At 41.4% G+C, this 21,428-nt stretch overlaps 1 protein-coding gene across 2 annotated transcripts in view; it reads right to left on the bottom strand.

The window, feature by feature from the left end:
* Positions 1 to 7,133: 7,133 nt before the first annotated feature.
* The window catches only part of Rab3c (RAB3C, member RAS oncogene family), a 186,855-nt gene continuing 172,560 nt past the window's right edge, over positions 7,134 to 21,428 (bottom strand). For both annotated transcript variants that reach the window (XM_057789970.1, XM_057789968.1), the window contains exon 5: positions 7,134 to 14,920. In XM_057789970.1, coding sequence (XP_057645953.1) covers positions 14,733 to 14,920 — 188 coding nt within the window. In that variant the 3' untranslated portion in view covers positions 7,134 to 14,732. The remainder of the gene's footprint in view (positions 14,921 to 21,428) is intronic.

Below are 21,428 nucleotides of genomic sequence, written 5' to 3'. Positions count from 1 at the left end.
AGCTCTGGCAAGGCTGTGTTCTATGTTTGCAGCAGGTGGTTGTGTCCTTACATGGAGCAAAGGGGGCAGAAATGTCTCTCGTGCTGTTTTCTAAGAGATATATAGTCTCATGACCTGGTAACCTTCAAGAGACTCCTATCCTAGTAATACCCATGGAAGAATGAGGATTTCAATGTGGGCGACAGTACTTGGGGACTAGGGATACATGCAGTCCATTGTACTAAGAAGTCAGCCCCCAGGGGTGGCCTACCACACCGAGTCTGTGCAGAGAGTTAAGACAACCCTCATGGGCACCTTGAGAGTGTCTTCTGTAGCAGGTGGCTCATCGAGGAATAATGAGCTCCCTCTGCTAATCTGGTCCAATGAATGCAATGCCCCTGTATTCATTTAATGCATTTGCATAAAGGAGCAAAGTCCAGCTCAAAGGGCATAGAAACTAGAAGAGGTCCGAAACGATAAGACAGAGAAAATTCTTCAGGGGTGAATGAAGTCACTTTGAAAGCCCTTGCCACTCATTTGTTGCCTGTGAGGTTGTTTTCTGCTCGGCTCACCTAGTTCTGTCTGTTGGATGTGCAGGTCCAGATGGCAAACCCAATGTAAGGAAGAGGGCAGAGGCAGGAGGACAACTGTAATGACCCTTGAAGACCTCGATAACCTCTGCGGGCAAAGAAAGCCCCAGTTTTCTCTGCATTTGGGAAACCTGTATTGACTTTATTGATTTGTGCTTTCTCGTTTTGCTGCAATTGTTTTGTGTTTTATAAAATCAGAAGCTATAAACACATGATAAGGCTTTAAAAATACACATTCCCCATCGCTAGAGATTCTAATGTAATTGGTCCAAGTGGATATAAGGAGTCAAGAATTGACCCAGGCTGGGCCATTATTATCCCTACAATGATCAAGCTGACCAGTGGCTAAGTTCTCTACCTATGGAAGGAGCCAAAGAGGATGATGAATCATTGGCATGAATGTCTGACATGAGAACAAACTCTACTCCCCACCAAGCTAATAGACGACTGGAATTATAAGCTAAGAGTCTTCGGAAGAAAAACAAAGATAGAAGGTTGTGTTTAACTCTGCTTGCTCTTAGCTGTCAGATTACAGAGTGACTTTGGGATGGTCAGAATATTAAAACATTTACATTTCAAATCCAAAGATAGCATCTTTTGAACTGAAACTATTTTATTTATAGCCTTGACCTGAAGATCAAATGGAAATGAAGGATCATGAATCTCAATGAGATGTTATGCTTTTTAATATCACAATGTCCTTGAAAGAGTCTTTCTACCAATAGTGCAAGAAAAATCACCTAGACCTCCACTGTTTTAAGTTGTGTTCTCTCTGAAGTCTTTTTACTGTGGATTCAATGTGTCAGTCATGTAGGAGAAACACTCTGGTCCATAGAGAAACATGGCAATGTCTTTCACAGAGCAACAGTAAAGTAGGGGGAGTGTTAATGAAAATGTGACAAAAATATTGGAGGGTGCCTCAAGAGTAGCTGTATTTCAAACTAGAGAGAGGGGGAGGAATATTTTCGATCTACTCTCTGTACCGCATTCACTTTAATCATGAACAAAAATCTTGACAGTATTTTTACCAAAAACTGTTTCAGTTCTGAGATTTGAATTCATGACACCTGAATCTAATGTATTTTTTCAAGGTATTCCTTTTTTCCTTTGAAATATTTATTTGTCCTATAATGTGTGTATGTGTGTGTGTGTGAGAGAGAGAGGGGGGGGGTTACTTCAGTAAATATCCTCTCCTTTCTCACATCCCACGGCAAAACCCACTTTTCCATTTAGATTTGTCTTTTGTGAATACCAGCCTTTTCTTGTTATGACAATATCAATTGCCTTAGTCGCATAATTTCTACCATTTACACTATTCTTCCCTCTAAAGTTTTATTTTCACTGTCCTTTTAATGTTGGCTTGCTTCGTTAGGTGACTCTTGTCTTTTGACTTTCTGTTCTATATATAGAGGCAAGGGCAAAATGACACTGAAGGATATGCTAATGATGCTTGCTCTATGGTACTTGAAAGGCCACAGGGACTGCATCACACCTGGTGGAATCCAAGGAGGTGGGGGAGCATAAAGGAGCAGCTGCCAACTCTTCCTCCTCCTCCAAGCAGATTTGTGATTGGCCAGCCATCTGTAGCCTCAGGTTTTAAATATACCCTTCATTTGACTGATGAAATACTTCCTGACTTCAAGTGAGATATATCTCTCATGCTCTCATGCATATAATATATATATATATCATATACATGAATATATTTATATATATTATCACTGTGGAGATGAGATACTTCTTGTCTGAGTTAGCTTGTAAATTATAAGGAATTTCAATATCTACAGTATAAGTCTCAAAAAGGGTAGTGGTGATTTCACTGTAAATACTTGTTAAAGGGTCAGTACCCAGTACACCAGTGGAAGTGGTAGGAGAGGCAAAGCCAAAAATCAATTAGCTTGAGATAGTTGCACAGAAATTCTCTGCTATGCATGGAGAGCATAGAGGAAGAAGAGGAATAGAAATGGGAGGCTCAAGCTTGAATGGAAAAGGTCATTGCTTCTATTTTTTTCTGTAATTCTACCTTTATTGAACTTTCCTTCAACATATGATGACATATAAGCCTTTCATTTGAAAATAAAACTTGACTTATTTCCATTCAGTCTGCCTCTCCTTTATTTTTTGTTCAACCTACCTTGTAGTGGCATTTCAATAGTATTTTAATAAGTAAAGACTGCCTGAAGATCTGAGAGTAAAAACGTTCCACTAATCATCCTTATAGACCAGGTTATGGTAACACACACCTTTAATCCCAGTAGCCACAGTGACAGGCCCCTTTAATCCCAGTAGCCACACTAGTTGCTACTAGTGCATGCCTTTGATTCCAGCCCTAGAGAGGAATCTAAAACATTGGGTGTTGGGGAGGGGCAGGAGATGGGGATAAGACAGCTATCAAACACACTCTCATTCTGAGATTCTTGGAGCCAGGATGCCATTTCATATTGAAGTCAAGGTAAGAGCAAATAGCTGGCTGTTTTGCTCTTCATAGAACCTCAATTTCTGATCCTGAGTTTTTATTAATTGTGCTTCATTTGGCACCCAATTTTTTTGTGACATGAACTTATGAAAAAGCCATTTGCTTGAGGCTTTCTAGCCATCAGCCAAAGCCAGAGTTTGAATTGGAATTCCAGCTCTAGGAATTGGAACTCAAACCTAGCAACCTGGGTTTGAGAGAAAAACTGCTACCCACTCCCATCTGCCCCAGCTTATCTTCCATGTAAAGATGGAAAATACACAGAGAATCTGGATGCTGTGTGTTATTGTGTTATCTTTGAATTGTTTGACTGCTGAGGAAAAAGCAACAGCTGCTAAAAGACATTTGATTAGTTAATGTTGGATTAATCAAACCTATGTATTTTGAAAATGCCTTGACTTCAAAATTTAATTCAAAGATATGTTACTTTGGAGAAAAGGTTTTGCTTTTGTCCCCAAAGGAACTGAGAGGCTGTGAATTTATTCTGAGTTAAGAAAAATAAGGTTTGATCAAGGAAGACCCTCTGAAAAATCTCCAATGGGAACAGATTACCCAGATGATTCAACTTTTCAGAGCACATTTGTTGCAATTTCCTCTAAGTTCTACATCCAGAACAGTTTCAAGACTGCTGGCTAAAATAATCCAGCTTCACAGAATATTCTAGTAAGGACTTGACCATAATCCTAAGTTTTCTTTGGGTCCTCATAAGATTATTAGCACCCACAATCAGCAGGAAGTAACCTAGAAAACTGCACCCACAATCCACAAAAATGGATTATGGATTTTTTTAAATGTGTTGGTTACAAGTTGTTATGGTAATGGTCAGGAAAAAAGCAAAATAAAGGAAATTAGATATAAGGTTCTTGTTTTGAAAGAAAAAAAAAGCCAGGCAGTGGTGGTGCATGCCTTTAATTCCAGCACTTGGGAGGCAGAAGCAGGTGGGTCTCTGTAAATACAAGGTCAGCCTGATCTACAGCATGAGTTCCAGGATGGGCTCCATAGCTACTGAAAACCCTGTCTTGAAAAATCAAAAATGAAGAAAGAAAGAAAGAAAGAAAGAAAGAAAGAAAGAGAGAAAGAAAGGAAGAAAAAAAGGAAGAAAAAAAGAAAGGAAAAGAAAAAAGGAGATATAGATATAAGATAAAAAGTTAGATTATTGAATTGACTTTTTAAAAGCAACTATTAGTTTTAAATGTTTTACATTGGTTTTACTTTTGTATATTATATACAAATTTTGTATATTGATACAAATTTGAGGTTAATTTTGTTAAAACATACTGCACATACATTTCTAATCTTGTTCAAGATATTGTACCTATATAGCTCATTTAACAATGTAATGCAAATTTCTAGTCCTTGAAAATTATTATTACCAACTGTTTAGGATAATTAAGAAATATAGGTTAGTAGTTAATCATCTAGCATGATCAAACTGGTAGTCACATTAGGTTTATTTTCAAGGTCAAACAAAGATATAGTTTAGGTAGGTCATCTTCAAGCACTTCAGAGATCTATAGAATATGGCATTTAAGATGTTTTAATAACCTAGGTTCTTCTTTTTATGACAATGAGACATGTCTGCTCCTGGCAGCACCAATGTACTTCAGAGAAGATAATGGACATTGAAGAAACACCACATGCAGTTTATTTTCCTTGTAGTAAAAGTAAGACACTGGGCAAGAAAATGCCCCAGGCTTGACTGCTGACAGTATGCTGTCCTAATTAGACAAGCAGGACACAAAATATCCTGCTTCACAAAAATGTCTGTCAGATATGCTAGGCCTGTAGGTTGAAGATGGATGCCCCAACGTTGCAGAGAAACTTTGGGTGACTGTCCAGGTGTCTGTTTCTGTCTTTTTTCACATTTTTTGGAAGTCACTTGCTTGCACATCCTGCTTACTTGGTAAATATTATTTCCTTCTTGGGTCTCTGAGGGAGCTGAAGACTAGCTAGCTATAGTTATAGTTTACCAGACACAGAAAGCAAGTTATGATAGAAAGTAAATAAGGTATAAGACTTTGGACTCACCATGATAGGATAGATAGGAAATATTTTCTCTGAATTTTTCAAGTGCAAATGGACTAGACCTTACTGATGTATTTATTGCCTGTATATATTGTATATAGTCATTGTACTTATTGTATATAATTTTCTTATATTAGTTATAGCCTTTTTTATTTTAGAGAAAAAGGGGAAATGTAGTGGCATTTCAATTGTCTTTTAATAAATAAAGACTTCCTGGTGATCTGAGAGTAAAAAAGTCCCACTGGTTAGCCTTATAGACCAGGTAATGGTAACACACATCTTTAATTTCAGTAGCCACAATGACACGCAACTTGAATCCCAGTGGCCACACTAGTTGTCATAAAAATCGGGTGGTGCATGCCTTTAATCCCAGCCCTAGAGAGGAATCTAAGACGGGGGTAGGGTGGGGAGGGCACAGCTTTCAAACACAGTCTCATCCTCTCACTGGAGGCAGGATTACAATTTCTGACTGAGGTTGAGGTAAGAGCCAATGGCTGGCTGTTTTGCTTTTCATATCTTCAGGTTTGAGCCCCAATTTCTCTCTCTGAGTTTTTATTAATCATGCTTCACTCCATGCAAAATAAAACAAACAAACAAAACCAGTGCACTCTTCAGTTTTCCATCACCACGACAGACTGCTGGATGGAATGAACTGAAAACAAGGCAAGGTTTGTTTTGAATTACAGCTTCTGTACCCTTGGTCCACAGCTGCATGGCCCAGAAGCTTTGAGTCTGAAATAACGGAACCTGTGGCAAAGGAAAGCAGCTCACCTCACAACAAAGGGAAGCAGGAAGCAGGAGGGGCTGGGATCCCTAAATCCCCTTCAAGGTCAACCCCAAATTATGTGACCTTTTCTCTACTACCTCTCAAGGGGCTGACCTTGGACCAGGCGTTCACCATGTTGACTTTTTGGAGATATTTCACTTCGATAACACGTAGTACTTTTTCTCTACTAGTTCTCTGCATTCTCACATAATACAGCATGTCTTCCCCTATTTACCTTATCATAAAACTGTTCTTGTCGTGTTCTTGTTTGTTGGCTTTAATTTTAAGACGGGATTTTAGTATGTTTCACTGGATAGCCTTTGGCTTGCTATGTGGACCAGTCTGGCCTTGAACTCACAGAGATCTCCATGGCTCTGCCTCCAGAGTGCTGGGCTATGGATAAACTGGTGCCAGCAGTTGTGTCCTGCCCTGAGGCTCACCGTTAAAGAGTGTCTGAAAAGCATTCGGGATGTCTCTACCATCAAACTTAAGAGGATCGCATGATGTCCACTATACTCATGCATCCTGTCCTGTCTAGTTTTAGCTGGTTAACTTGTCACACATTACAGGATTTGGGAAGAGGAGAAATGACTCCATCAGAATGCATGAAGGTAAGTTTATAGTGCATTTTCTTACTTAACGGTTGCCATGTGAACCTCACTGAGGCTGCTGTCACATCTGGGCAGATGATTCTGTAAGAAGGCAAGCTGAGCAAGCCATGCAGAGCAAACTAGTTAAACACTGTCCCTTCATAGCTTTGGCTTCAGTTCATGCCATGAATGTTTACCCTGGTTCCCTTCATGATGGAATCTAAGTTGCAAGCTGAAATGAGTCTTTCCTTCTTAGGTTGCTTTTGGTCATGGGGTTTAACACAGCAGTAGAAACCAACTAGAATACATTCCATCATATATCATCCTTGAGGACTGTAGAAACAGTTGTTAAAAATGATCATGAGGTCTCTAGGCTTCTGATAGAGGAACCCATGGTCTTTGGGTAGCAGAGGTGAGGGCTTTGCAATTTGAAAACAGTCAAGTTGAATAAAATGCTATCTACCTTAAGAGATTATAGTTATTGAAAATTGCTCCTGTACTTAGGTACAAATTTATACATTGGCCACAAATAGCCCTAAATAAATACATATTCACTGTCTGTCCTCAGTTCAGGTTGTCAGTGTTATGTGTAGGATTATTAATGAAGAACATTGATGGTTATAAGAAGCAAAGATAAGACACTCCTAAACCAAACATAATACACTGTACATATAAAGATTTTAAAAGATTCATTACGCTAAGACTGGGAATTTCAGGAATATAGTCTCTTAGATATTTATTGTAATCTTCAAAAAATAAAACAAGATCAACTCAGAGAACAAAACCACTTTCCATACAGAATTCACACATAAACTAGATACCTAACAGAGCACATACCATTTTTACACAATTAATTTCAATAATGATAATAATAATTTCACAATGTGAATACGCTTTATAGCTTTAAACTCAGACAAGAGCTTCTGTGGACACAGGAGGAGTCACGATACTTGCTATGCAGCAATTAGTTTTCAACTAAACACCACAACCACTATAAGAAAGCATTAAATACTGTCTCGAGAAGAGTTCCACAGTGTCATCACCAAGAAGGAGACCAAAGCACCCGGTCACAAAGGAGAGTCTTTCCTTGTGCATTGTCCGATGCCCTTAAACAAAACCAGAGCTACAGAAAAACCTGAATATATATCTGCCCAGGGGACGTTGGATTAGGCAATGCCTTGTGGTCTGGTTCATTGGCAAATGTCTAAATTAACTGTCTATATTAAATGTCTAAAATGGCTTGAAAAGAATTCGTGTTTTGTGGCTCAGTGCAGGGGAATACAATGATGTAGCAGCTTGCCTTCTACAAGGAGATCAGAATGCAGAGAGCTAAGCTGGGTAATTTATGTGTTTCAGTCTCCATAGCTGTGAACTCTGTCACCCTTCTCCTCTCAGGGAACACTCTATGGCCTTGTGCCTTAGCATGCTTGGCCCTGATTCCTGGGTCATGACCCTTCAGAGGAGTCACCCTTGACTTTTCTAGTTATTGTAAGTCTCCATTCTTTTGCTCCTATATGCTTCCATAATCTACCAGTTATATTACACCATTTACTTTTTATATTATGCCACACTTCTTCCATGTTGGATTCCACAGTGCTGAGCATGTGGCGATCCATGACCATACGACAAGAAATGAAACACTTAACCACACTCATAAAGTAGCGTTGTGTGCCCAGCTACCTGCCTCGACTTCTATTTTCCTGTTAATTTGGCACCAAGTCTTTGCTAGCGCCATCTCTGACCCACCACTTTCATCTCAATTCTGCAGTGAGTTCTGATGAGCACAGCTACCTGCCCGGCACGGTTACATCTGGGCCACATATCGCCCACACAGCTCAACATTGCTTAATATGATTGGCACTCTTCACAATTAAGCCTCTGGTCAGATGTCGTCAAGAGAACAGAATGTTTACTGTGTGCATGTAGCAATGGCCTCTAGAACCAACTGCATTCTGTTGATTTCAGTGACTAAATCATAAGGTATAAAGACTTACTACATACATGAAAGAAAATGAAGACTGATAAAATTGGGCTTTACCTTAATAATTGATTCAGCAAATAGGAAATTAAAGTGATGATCTAGATTAATTTTCATATATATATATATATATATAAATGTGTTTAACTGTGATAATTCAACTACTAGCCTGGGGACACCCCTATGAAATTCCAGGACAGTAAGTGTGGTTCTGAGCATAGAGTTTTAATTGTGTGTGTGTGTGTGTAAAAATATCCAAAGGGTTAAGGATTTTGATTGATTTTTCTTTTTTTTCTATCAGCATTGTGGACAATTGAGAGTTGAAAGTGGATATAACATTATCTACAAACTAAAAAAGACACTGATAAGGCTAAGAGATCCCAAGGCTGACATTGCTGAGCTTGCAAACAAAGAACAAGATTAAGTAACAATAAGATATTTATATACAATACAAGAGTGGAGCATCTCCATAGACAGAATGCGTGATCAACTTTTCAGAGGAGAAAAGGTGGCTTCTGGGTCTGCATATTTTTCTTAGGTATCTAAATTAGCTGCTTGAGACACTCTTGTATGAAGATTAGGGGCAATTCCGAGCTATAGAGGTGAATACTTTATAAAACAAACTCTCAGTCATTCTCTCTTGGAAACAAAACCCACAATTCTAAAAGGCAAAACTGACATATGTTTTCAGGTACTAAACGGTTTGTTTATAAATGGGAAAAAGAAAGGTACTTTTAAGTAGGCACAGAGGAGATTCCCATGGCGTCAGAAAAATGCTTACTGTATAAATTGCACCACTAGACAGATACTACTACAAGAAATCATTTAAATAAGCACACGGCTATCAAAGCAGCTCACACATTCATCATAATTCACTTGCACACTAGTTTATATACACTGAGTAAGTCATTAAATATTGCACTTATTGGCCCATGAACCCTCAATTCTGAGGTGTTGAAAAATAGAAAACAAATCTATTTTTTAGAACATACGTCATGCAACATTTACGACATTTCAGTTCTACAAACACCAGTAGGTAGTTGTACATTATTTGGACAGTCCAATGGTACCACGTCACATCTGACATTCACAATATATTAACAGGAATTAGAGGACAGTTCCCATTCATCATGCTTTCTAGGGATGACAGAACGACGCATGGAAAAATCATCCTATGGACACATCAGACAATCCTCAAGCTTCACTTTGACAAGGATTACAAACTCACTGGTAAGATACAGGTCATGGTCACATCCCTGACACCCAAGTAGACACGCGGCTCATGTACCACTCATGTCTATGAGAACAGCACTCACGAGCCTCAGCCATCCTTAGCCACACGTGACAGGAACGTGGTCATATTTCCATACATAAAAACACGACAGCAACTCTCAGTTGTTCACAATGAAAGAAAAATGAACACAAGCGAATGAAATCCACAGGTAGTCCACAGGTTTATTTCAGCAAGTAATCGCTGATGGGAAGTCCACTAATAATAATTGCTGAGGGAAAATTAATGGTGAGACTTGGTGTTATTCTGAAAGGATAGTTCCTTTAAGGTGGACTAAATAATTTTTTTTAAATAAATCGGGAAGTATAAAGGGATCATGCAATGATAAAGTCTAATACGTCCTTAGCTACATGATCTATTCTTAATATTCTACTCCAGGTGCAATCTTGAAACAATTCATTTCTGTTACTTCTAACATTTGCAAAAATGCACTTTCTCTCTACCCTCTCTGTCTTAGAAGACCTGGCCACAGACTAAGCAATCCATACAAAGAATCCATTTCATTGAACTTCAAAGTACGATATAAGTGGCAGACGGTGCGTAGCTAAATGCCCCCTTTTCTCTGCACAGAGAACGTGCCATCGATGGAGAGTTGTCTCTTCACCAGAAAAGGTGTCAGTGTTTGCAAGTGTGTCACGAGCAGGGCAGTGGCATGAGTGTGTCCCAACTGTAAATATGTCAATAAACTCTAGGAAGATTTTTTTATGGGAGTGCCAAGCATTTCTAGAATGGTTTTTAAATACATTTATGAAATACCACTAACAATATGTAGGCAAACTTTATATAAATCATCACAACTTATCCCCCCCCCCCCCGCTAGGGGATACTATATGTCTAAAATCTAGAGCCCTTTAGGTCCAGTATAGAGGCAAAGTTTTTTTTTTTTCCCTATCTGTTCATAAACTTTATCCAAATTTATCTTTTACCTAATTTGTCCTAATTAAACTCGAGGGTGTAAAATAGGTTTATGTCTTAACTGGTTTCTAGAAAAAAAATGTCACCTAAAATATAAATAACTCTGAAAAGCTGGTTTGAGTATTCAAAGGTTTGGTGTACCCAGGAGACTTCTCCATTCCACCATCACACAACTAAAGAGCAGGTCACATCCACTAACAGGCAGAGCTGTGGACCCTGGATCATTCAGAGGGAGCATAAAGGCCTGCCAAGTCTAGTGCTCACCTAGAACCCCGACATACCACACTGAATGTGCACACGAAGGAAGTCCCCAGGGTCTGTCATGAAGACTGAAATTTAGACAAAGACAGTTCCCCAGACAGATGGGTTGGCTTGCAAGCACACCAAAAGATACCTGATTGAATGTTCCAACATTACGATGAAGATTAGAAACAAACATAAACTTTTTGGTCTAGGATCGTCTCTGTCATGTTTGTAAGCTCATTCTTGTAACCATTACCACATGTAGCTTCTATCTTGGCTTGGGGAAGCTTGATAGAATTTAGATACATTTTTAATACAGCCTTACAAATGCCACACAAGTAACAAAAAAAAAAACAAAAAACAAAAAACAAACAAAAAAAACCCCAAAGGACAAACTTAGCCATCTGCTCTGACAGATAAAGCATGTGATGAATCACTCTGAAGTTAATGTTGTTTAGTGGAAGTTCAGTTAATAGTGGAATGCCATATACTTTAAAATTACTGTTGTCACAGACACAATTAAAATTAAGAAGCTTAAGTTGGCTCCTGGAAAAAAATGATAAAAGTGCTGAATAAATAAATCTGGATAAGAGTGAAATAAATGAGATAAAGACATTTCTCATGGAGCACACTGATGTCTTGTGTAACTCCAGCTGCGACTTTGTAGAATTTATATTTCCCATTTATCAGTACAACTGAAGCATACTAGGTCCTTTTCTAATACCAACTTCAGCACTTATTAACCTAGCAGTGAACAATGCTAAACTCGAAGTGGCCCTAAGGAGGACCTTCACAAACTTCTTGCTCCTTGTAGGCATTAGAAGCTCATGATGGCAGTAGGTGCTGTTTGAAGAGGGAAACAACAGGGAACGGTGCCATTGTTCTAAGTCAGTTCTTCCCTGGAGCCTATAGAAGTGACGCCGATGGTTAACTTGCCTTCTTGGGGCTGAGGACAGCTCGTGAAACCTCCCACATCTATTCCTACTTCAAGGTGGCCGCTCAGGCAAAACTACTAAGTTGTATTAAGACAGGAAAGGGATGAATCAACACCAGTGTCCTGGGGAGGGGTATTTTCCTCAAGTAGTTGGGGTTCAGTCTAAAAAGCAGTTGAATGGACAAGAGCGCCCAGGTGACTGACAGTAGGGAACATGGAGGACACACTTAATCCTAGCTTAACTGCATCAGAGAGAAGAAATGATGTCTAAGACCTACAAACAAGGGCAACTATGTAGTTTTTAAACATCTTTCTAGGTACAAATTTAGCCAGGTCATTAGTCAGAAGGACCTATTCATATTCACATTGATGGAAAGAGATGTAGTGTGTAATTGTACAAGTGCATGTAGTGGCCAAAGATGGAAAACCCCCAGGATTACAGTATTAGAATTGATAAGATACATAGCTCAAGGCTTATAGATGATCAGTTACCTGGTTTCCATTTTCCAATTTTGATTTTACAACAAAGATATCTTGATGACATTAGGAACAGAGGATCTTCTCTCTTCCTGTGTCATGGGAAGAACACGGGCAGCCTTTTCTTTTATCACAGTGACAAGTCTCTCTGGAAATTTTTACTGAATTATTTGGAATGAAACACACAGCAGGGTGGGAATGTCATAACTTATACTCAGTGGGGAAGACTGTCTTTCCATGGGAATTGGGGAAGTAGGAATTATGGATTGATCTGGGGGCAATGACACTAGGGTTGCCCCTCTGTCTACTGACTTGCATATGATGGTCTAACTTTGGGGTTCCCGACAGAGTGTGTGAGTGGGCACTTGGCTTGGGTCAGTCAATCTTCAGCTCTTCAGGGAAGTTTCAGATGAGCAAATGAGATTGCTTTCCTTCCTCTCTTACCTGTTCTCCATTTATAACGCACACAATGTCCTTCTGAAGAAGCCATTTAAAGCACCCAAGTCGGGCCTTTTACACTCTTTGTATGCAAGGAAGGAGGCTCAGGTTTCCCAGCTTCATAGTTTTGTATTAGATAAAATGATGAGTTTGACAGCTATAGTATTCAACATGATTACATTCTGCCCCAGGTCATAGAAACAGGACAATGGCATATGAATACGTAACTACTGCAAAGAACTCCTACTTTATGCCCTCTGCTTCTTTCTTTCCCTTCACGTTAATTTCTATTGAATCTAGGTGTCAATAAAATTTAATAAAACATTAGTGTTTTCTGATCTTTGGTGAGCCAAGACTTGCTCCTCTGGTTGTCAAAGTGGAAACTTACCACTGATTTGTAAGTTTGAAACCAAGCAGACGAAAAGAAACCATGCACAGACTATCCTGTCGACAGCCTTGCCCACCAAACTTGAGTTAAACAATTTCATAAGCTATCTCTCTGTAAAGGAGAGGGTGGATCTTTTACACAACCACCCAAAAGGAAAAAGTCCACCTAATGAAACTGTCCTGTCCTTCATTCTGGGCTGCCTGGTGTCTTCAGAAGATCCTAGCCACAAATACTTCTGGAAGGTGGAGACTTCCTCCAGTTGGCACAGAGGGTGATAGAGTAACTAATTGATGGGTGTATTATTTCCATATGGTCTACAGAAAACCTGCAGAAAAGACTGGATGTTCAAGTGGCCTTTCCCTCTCTCCAACTGCCATGGCGCTTCAGTTTTCTGTTCCACTCCGCCCTGGAATGTTCTGTGTAACCTGAGCATGGTTAGAGGCATATGTGATGAGAGCATTCTTAAATCCTCTGAAAAACTCGGCAATAAAAGGGATCTTTTCTTCCATGCGGGACTCCCGGGAAGGTTACCCAATTGCCATCTAGATAGGTGGAAAACCTTGGCTGAAGTTAGAGCAGTGGTTGGGAAGTCCGCCTACCTTCTCTAAGAAGAGAAGCCCTACAGAGCATCAAGCCGATCTTCCTTCTAGAACTGGTGCTGACTCCAGAGAGCTGTGGTGGGGTGGGGCAGGCTATTAAGGGATGGAGGCCATTCAGCCCATGCAAATCTATGGCTACTCACGGCGCTGGCCTTCCTGGTCACTACGCTTGTTACATAACTGGCATTAAGTAGACGTTTTCTCAAGGGTCGTGTCTCTCACATAGAAAGATGTGGGTAGAATTAGTGGGAAGCTAAGTCCTGGAGGAGGGATCTCGATTGCTCTTTGTCTGGATCCAGTCACGTGGATACTACTGACTTAGAAAACTTACAAGGCCTTGGAAACACTTCAATTTCATTTTCTTTTCTACTTTTTTTCCGTGATAAGAATTTTATGGTTTGTAGCTCAGGCGTACATTAACTCATCCTTCTGCCTCAGCCTCCCAAGTGCCATTGGACCCACCCCCTTCATTTCTTTTAAAGAGGCAATACACCCTTGAATTATTATTAATGAAAGTGTAATGTATATACATTTTCTTATATAAACTGCCCAGACCTCTGATAGGGTCTCCAATCAAGAGCAAAAGTCCCTCTTCCTTTTCAGTCAGACTAAGTTTCCTGACATCTCCCCCTGCTCACAATGTGCGCACACAAGGGGGTTCCTAGGTCATCATCCACACAAATGAGAGAAGCGTGATTTGAATCCAGGGCGCAAAAGTTATTTGCCGTGAAATTATAGTCTGAGGTTTCAGCAACAGCTTAACCGAGAAAAAAAAATTGCAAAAGAAATTCTAGAAGGCAAATAAATAACGAGTTACATGCAAGTACCAGGTGTTTATAGATGAACGACCCTTACAAACGTAAGGTCGAGTTTGCCACGTACTAACATGGGAAAATTGTTCAAGGTTTGAATGCATATATGGGCCACTGACATCAAAGACTTCCTTCAAATAATCGTTAGGCAGTATAAGTGGAGGCTACTAGACCATTTATAAATGCTATTTCTTGGCCGCCCTGGAGCCACTTGGAGCTCCTGTGTAAGAGACATTAGCAGCCACAGTTGGGCTGCGGTGGGGGAGGCGTTTCCTTGAGTCTCGTGCTCTGCTTCGCGGCGGTGATGGCTGGGTCGGTCTCCAGGCTCTCCGACATTTTGTCACAGATGATGTCCACAAGGCGTTCGAAGGTTTGCTTCACGTTCACGTTATCCTTGGCGCTGGTTTCAAAAAACTCAAACCCTGGAGGAAACACAGAAACAGCTCCGTCACTGCACGTTTCTGGAGTTCAGCGGGCTCAGTTACGGTTTTTGAATGCGGAGGCGGTGATGAGGGAGATGTGGTCTAGGCTGAGATGGGTGCTCAACAGGCAGTGCGACCCACTGCTCATGAATACATGGTCGTAAAGCAGGATTGATGACGCCTATCCTATTTGTCGTTACTGTTTTATTGATGCTGCCAGCAAGAGTGAGGAGATTTTATGAAAGGAACTCAAGAGTTAATGACAGTATCATTAAAGAACTCAAGAGTATCATTAAGAACATAATCATTGCCCAACGGTGGTGGTGCACACCTTTAATCCCAGCACTTGGGAGGTAGAGACAGTCGGATCTCTGTGAGTTCAAGGCCAGCCTGGACTACAGAGCAAGTTCCAGGACAGGTTCCAAAGCTACACAGAGAAATCCCATCTCAAAAACAACAGAACAAAATTTAAAAATAAATAAATAATTAAAAAATAAAAGTATCATTAAGAACCCTCCCCGGCCAGGCCAGTCCACTGACACTAACTTCTTGCTTCTGCCCCTGGCATTATCCTAACTCTTGGCTGTCGGCTTGACTGGATTAGGAGCAAAGCACTAGGCATGTCTGATGAGGTGGCAAGAACTCTGACTTAGTTGGTGTCGTTATTGTGAGGTGGTGAAGGGTATGGGTGGGGTTGAGTTGGTGTGACTCCAGTACTGATGGAGAGTCCGTGGATAGTGTATTTCCCCCAGTTACTCCGTGCTGTTTCCTGACCACCACAGTGTGAATTGTTCTGCTCAGCCACAGGACTGACTCTTCTGGAAAAACAGAGCCATACAGCTCCCTCCTGACTTAGACTTTTGTTCTTTTCTCATTTCTGCATTCTCTCTCTCTCTCTCTCTCTCTCTCTCTCTCTCTCTCTCTCTCTCTCTCTCTCTCTCTCTCTCTCTCTCTCTCTCAAGGTTTAGAAAAGACACTTTGTATTCTCCTGAGAGAGGGACTATGAGGTTCCCACACATTCACTAACTTTTTCCCTCTGTCAAGTGGCTGTGGGTCATGAGTCTGAAGGAAAGACTTCATGCACTGTATCTAACGGACCACAAGGTGGCGCAAAAGAGTCACCGGAATTCCCTTGGCCAGTTTCAAGCTCCAGTTTTGAGCTGGGTTTTCATCCAGCAGCCAGGCAGGTCTTCCTAACGCTGCTCTGACTATCTGGTGGGGGCTGACTTCTCCCTCACCTGTCTGTCTATGGCAGTAAAGTTTTTGAATCAATGGGAAAAGGAACAATAAATTTCAAATGAGAAACAAAACTACAGGGGGACGGAAACCGTGTGTGTGTGTGGGGGGGGGGGGGGGGGGAACAATTCCCACTTCCGGGATGTGCCTGCTGAAAGCAGCCTCGGTGTGCAACTCTGCACACAACGTTATCATTATTCCATTGTTTGCATTCACATTCCACTGGCTGTGCTTGCCAGTCAGTTGCCATGGCAACTTCCCCACTTGGCCAGCCAAAGTCTGGTCCACTGGGGAGAATCTTGATTTAGGATGTGTTGGGCAGAACACAGAAAGTCTTTTCTAATCCATTCTCAATTTTACACCCTATAAATCCTTCTGGTTGCATCTGGTCCTATCTCAGAGGAGACACAAAGATTCAAAATTATTAAATCCAGTGATTTTTTTAAAAATGCCTGGTTCCTGGTACAAAAATAAAAAACATAGCCTAATACTTCGCATCTATGTCCAAATACCCCCATAACTACAAAACAAAACAAACAAAAATACTTATTTTCTGAAAGGGAATTGAAAGAGAAAATAAATGATTTTTATGAGTTACAATTTCTAATTTTTAGACAGTGCTATTTGATCAGATGATTAAACCCAGGTTTCAGCATCTGCCCTGACAAGATCCGAGCGAGTTACTGCAGGGCTGGGAGGTTAATCATCAGTAGAGTGAGGTTCTAGAAATCAGCGTGAGGTGTTTCAGTCCATTTTTGGCTTCCGTTTCTCTTTTATTTTTTTATTGTCAGCAGGCACAATGATCCTGTTATTCTCTTGCAGTGGACATTTCTTTATCTTCAGACAAGGCCAGCTGGTAGGGGCAGTGCTGAATTTCCTAACGTCAGCACGGTCCCTAGGGTTGGATGATTCACTTTCCCACTGGATCCAGACCAGAGCAAGGCAAGCACCCTCTGAGCAATGTCATTACTTAATTATTGGAGCTCTTTTGCCTGTTATTTTCTAGGGGCTGGAGCTTTCATCCCAGGATCAATGGAAACAGACATCGTTCAGAAGGCTCCAATGATACAGTGAAGATGTAAGCTCGTTGGATGAAACTTTAGAGGAAAAATAATTGTGAATTCGGGACAAAGCTGGGACACGGCTACAGTGTCAGCTCAGCCGTCATTTCAGCCAGCACTTCTGCCACAAGTTAGTGTGGTTGGGAGAGCCAAACGTGAAGCACCGAGCCACTGATGGAGGTGGATTCACTTCCCTCTTTATCTGGGCTTTAAGCCACCTTATGCTGCTGCTCTGTAAGCTGGGGACAGTAACATGATCTCTGACCACAAAATCAAAAGTGTCCTGACCGCCTCCACATTATGGTGGGGTCCTAGGGGCAGGCAGTTACTCTGGACAGAATATTTAGGAGACCCGCGTGCTAGAACAGCATTCTTTTCTCCAGCATGGCGAGGAGGTCAGCATACGATGAGAATGTGGGGACTACCAGTCCAAGTACCTTGGCAGCCACTGTCAACATGCTAGGTTTTTAATCTTCATTGGTTTTGTCTATTTATTGTACTTTATCATATGTGGTCATGTGTGTTTGTGGGTGTGGAGGATAGAGGACAACAAGCAAGAATCTGCTCACTCCTACCATGTGGGGACTGAATTCAGGGCATCAGGTTTGACAGCAAGATCCACCTTGCGGCTTTGACATGCTAGATCTGATACTATGAGCGAATTTTGATCTGAAAGCTTTCTTTTTTGATTTATGATCTTTTCTTTGCCGTCTTACAGCATTATCATGACCCTCAGTTGGGAAAGCGGGGGTGAAGGCGCCACGCACGCTGGAAAGTGTGACGGCAGCAGTGTTAGGGACAACAAACGGGCATTTTTCCCAGCGGTCAGCACTGTGCAGAGAATACGGGAAGCACTTGGAATATTTCTAACTCATTTCATCCATGAGCTGGCACCAATTTTTCTAGTTTTCTGATTAAGGAAAATGAAAGCCCAAATGGATGAGTGATTTGTTTAAGCATTCCCTCGGTTGGCTGGTAAGTGGTAGAGGGACAGTACTAATTAATCACCTGCAGGCTTCTCTGCCTTTCTGTGTGGTCTGAAGATGGGAACTACTATTTAGGATCAGTCCTAGGGCAATTAATAATTCTCATACACTTTCATTAATTTAAATAGTTTGAAGGTGATTAAATGGACCTGAGAGTGTCAGCGAACAAAACAATACATTCTTCTAACAATTTAAAATACCCGATGGGATTATGGAAGCCACATCGTTTTATGGCCTAGAAAGAACAGCTACAGAAAGTTCTGAAAAATGAAACTGCTTTTCAGTGACCCACAGCATAAATCTATCATAAAGCATGATGTTTAAACAGCGGGGGCACAAGAACGCAATCCTAGCTTTTAGTAATCTGTTATTTAGTCATTTAGATCTGGGGGGAAATGGGAGTTTATTGTGCGACTTCTGTGTCCATTTGAACCACAAAGGTGAAACCTCTCTGGGAGAAGCCATTCTCGTCCCTTACCTGTGTCCAGGCATGTGTAAACTCACAAGCACAGATGGAAACAATGGAGCCTTCATTCTTGTAGGAGCTCCAGGGACTCTCTGATTTTACCTCCCAGTATCTTGGTATTTTTACTTCAGCTACCTTGCCAAAACTTCTTGTTCTTGGAAGCCTTTACCCACCAAGATCAGCAACACACCAGTCAAAGAAGCCCTAACTTAGGGTCTTAGAAAACCTTTTTCAAAGTTTGTTTCTGGTTCACTGCCGAGGAAAGTGCAGATCATCACCATCAAGTTGACCAAAGTGACATAGGAAGCCTGGCAGACCCCCTGACAAAGTCACTGTTTTAACTCCTTGCCCTGGACACCTGCCCCTTATACCACATGCTCAACCATTAGTAATGATACCACGAGTCTTCATCAGCTGAGTAGAGGATGCTCTCAGTGAATGCTTTCCCATTCTCCCTGAGGAAGAACATTTCCAACTGCTCTCTGGCAGAGGTGGCATTGCTCCAAACACAGAAGAGCGCATGTCCCAGTCAGTCAGCACGTTACTGCCTGGGGGTTCTGGGCCTGGCCTAGAAAGAACAATTCTTGAGCTTTCTAAAACCCACGACAGGCGTATCCAGACACTAATTAAGTCCAACCCACTTGCTATCACCTTTGGAGAGCCGAAGGAGCAGCCAGCTATCTGGAAGGATACTGTTGGTGAGCTGGGGCATCACAAACCCTAGGTTTTGTGGCTAGTATCACAGGCCTGGCCTGCTGCCATGGTTCTCTACCTTGTTCCTTGAAGGTCCTTGCAGGAAAAGCTCAGGGAAGCCTAGTAGTTTTTCAGATGGCTACATACCAGGAAACAAGCCAGGGCCATGAGGCCAAAAGCATGCTGCTCATCGAGGGGGCAGGCTCTAAGGCTGTTACTTTGCCATGAGGAGTACTGAAATGTCACAGCGTCCTACTGTTATTGTCCTGTGTTAGCCACTTTTCCAATATTGAGTGTTAAACCATTTCTCTCTCAGACCCTTTGTCCGGTGAGTTTATTCAATTTTGTAAATGATATTAAATTTCCTCCCAAAAGTTAATAGTTTCGTCATATAGTAAAACACTATTTTTCACTATAGCAGGTTTCTTTTTATTAAATCCTTTTTTTTATTAACCCCAGGAAAGAAGTGCTGACCACTCTCTGGGCTCTCTGACCTCTCAGGTTTGAGAGAAAATCATAATTACATCCTGCCCCCCTGTACCTTCTAAAACTGTACGGTAGCAACCATTTCATGTCTACCAGGCAACTGCTTACATTCCTGATGTTTTTCCTATCTCATCTTCCATTTCTTCATGAGTTGCAGCTACAGGGTCTCATCTTCACTTTCCCTGTGGAATCAGATGAACCCGAACTGCAGGAAAAGGTCACTGGGCTGCCAGGCAGGTGACAGTTGGGCCAGAAATAAGGACTTCAAAGCAGCAGGACCAACTGTCATATTAGCTGGCCCCATGCTGGGGCCCAGCCAGAAGACAGACTTTAGGAGGGGGAAGGGATGAGGATTTGACCCACTTCCCTGAAGAATGGCCAAAGAAAGAAGCTGGAAGCTGGAACAGGAGCTTGGCCCAAGGCTAATGCTGATAAAAATAGACAACAACAAATTGGACAGGTCTTTCATGCCCCAAGTTCCGGTTGCCACCCAGGCTTAACCAGATGGTGGGATTCAGAACCTAGACAAGGGTCATCATACAGTGTTGAGGAATGCTAAATAGAAAAGGTCTCCTTCCTGCCCTTAACCTTCCACATTCTAGTTTAGCCTCATTCTGAGCCAGAAATGCTCAGATTCCATCACTGATAAGAAAGGGGTTGCCTAAGTTTGCTGGAGTTGAGTCTGCACTGCTACAGGAATTTCTCATTCTCTGTTGAGTGAAGTTCCATAACTGGGCATTCACTCCGTACCTTCTCAGACATCCCCCAGCTCTCAGATCTGCACCTCTACATCCAAACCTCTACTTCTACCAAGCTTGTCCCTTGCACATCTGGTAAATGACTCAAAGGCTACTCCACTGCATCTCTTCCCATCTGAGTCTCCCTGAATCCTCCCTAAACCCCGCTGTGCATCTTCTCTCCCCAGCCAAAACAGAATTTGCCGATTGCTGCATCTGGTGCCAAGACCTTTGAATTTTTAGTCAGGATTTTCCCTATTTATCATCAAGGTTGGGGACTGTCATTAAACCTTGGAGTCCTCAACCCAATGAGCCAGTGTCTGACATACTTGACAGAGCTCCTCTCTGGCTGACCACTGTCCCTGGCCTTCCTGTTGTCCCTGACATGAAACCTGTGTTTTAATTGTCAATTGTCTTTGCACTCTTCTTTAGATTTCTTGGTATCGACATCTGTATCCTTGGTGGGGAAGTGGCAGCTGCATAGAGAAGGGCTTCTTTGTTCGAGAGAACATGAAAAGCATCCCACTGCTTTTGCAAAAACCTTTCTCTATGTACCCGATGTACAGCAAATCATGTTTAAATCTCACACCTGATTGCTTCACTTATTAATTATTTATCTCACTTGCTCATTCTCTGTAGCCATTTCAGTCTGAAGTCTCCCAGAAAGAGCTGAGTTCCCTTGGATAATAGCTCTAAGGTCTTGCCTGGCAAGCCAACTCACCCTAAACAGTTCCAGCTCCCTGGTAATTCTTTTCTAGTATATATTTGGAATTTAGTTATGGGTTTATACTGGTTACCAAAGTTACATAAGTAAAATTCAGCATAGCAATCATTTTGAAGGGT

The sequence above is a fragment of the Chionomys nivalis genome, chromosome 15 (assembly GCF_950005125.1).
Source record: "Chionomys nivalis chromosome 15, mChiNiv1.1, whole genome shotgun sequence".
In the NCBI taxonomy this organism is placed as follows: domain Eukaryota; kingdom Metazoa; phylum Chordata; class Mammalia; order Rodentia; family Cricetidae; genus Chionomys; species Chionomys nivalis.
This window is presented reverse-complemented; position numbering and strand designations above follow the sequence as displayed.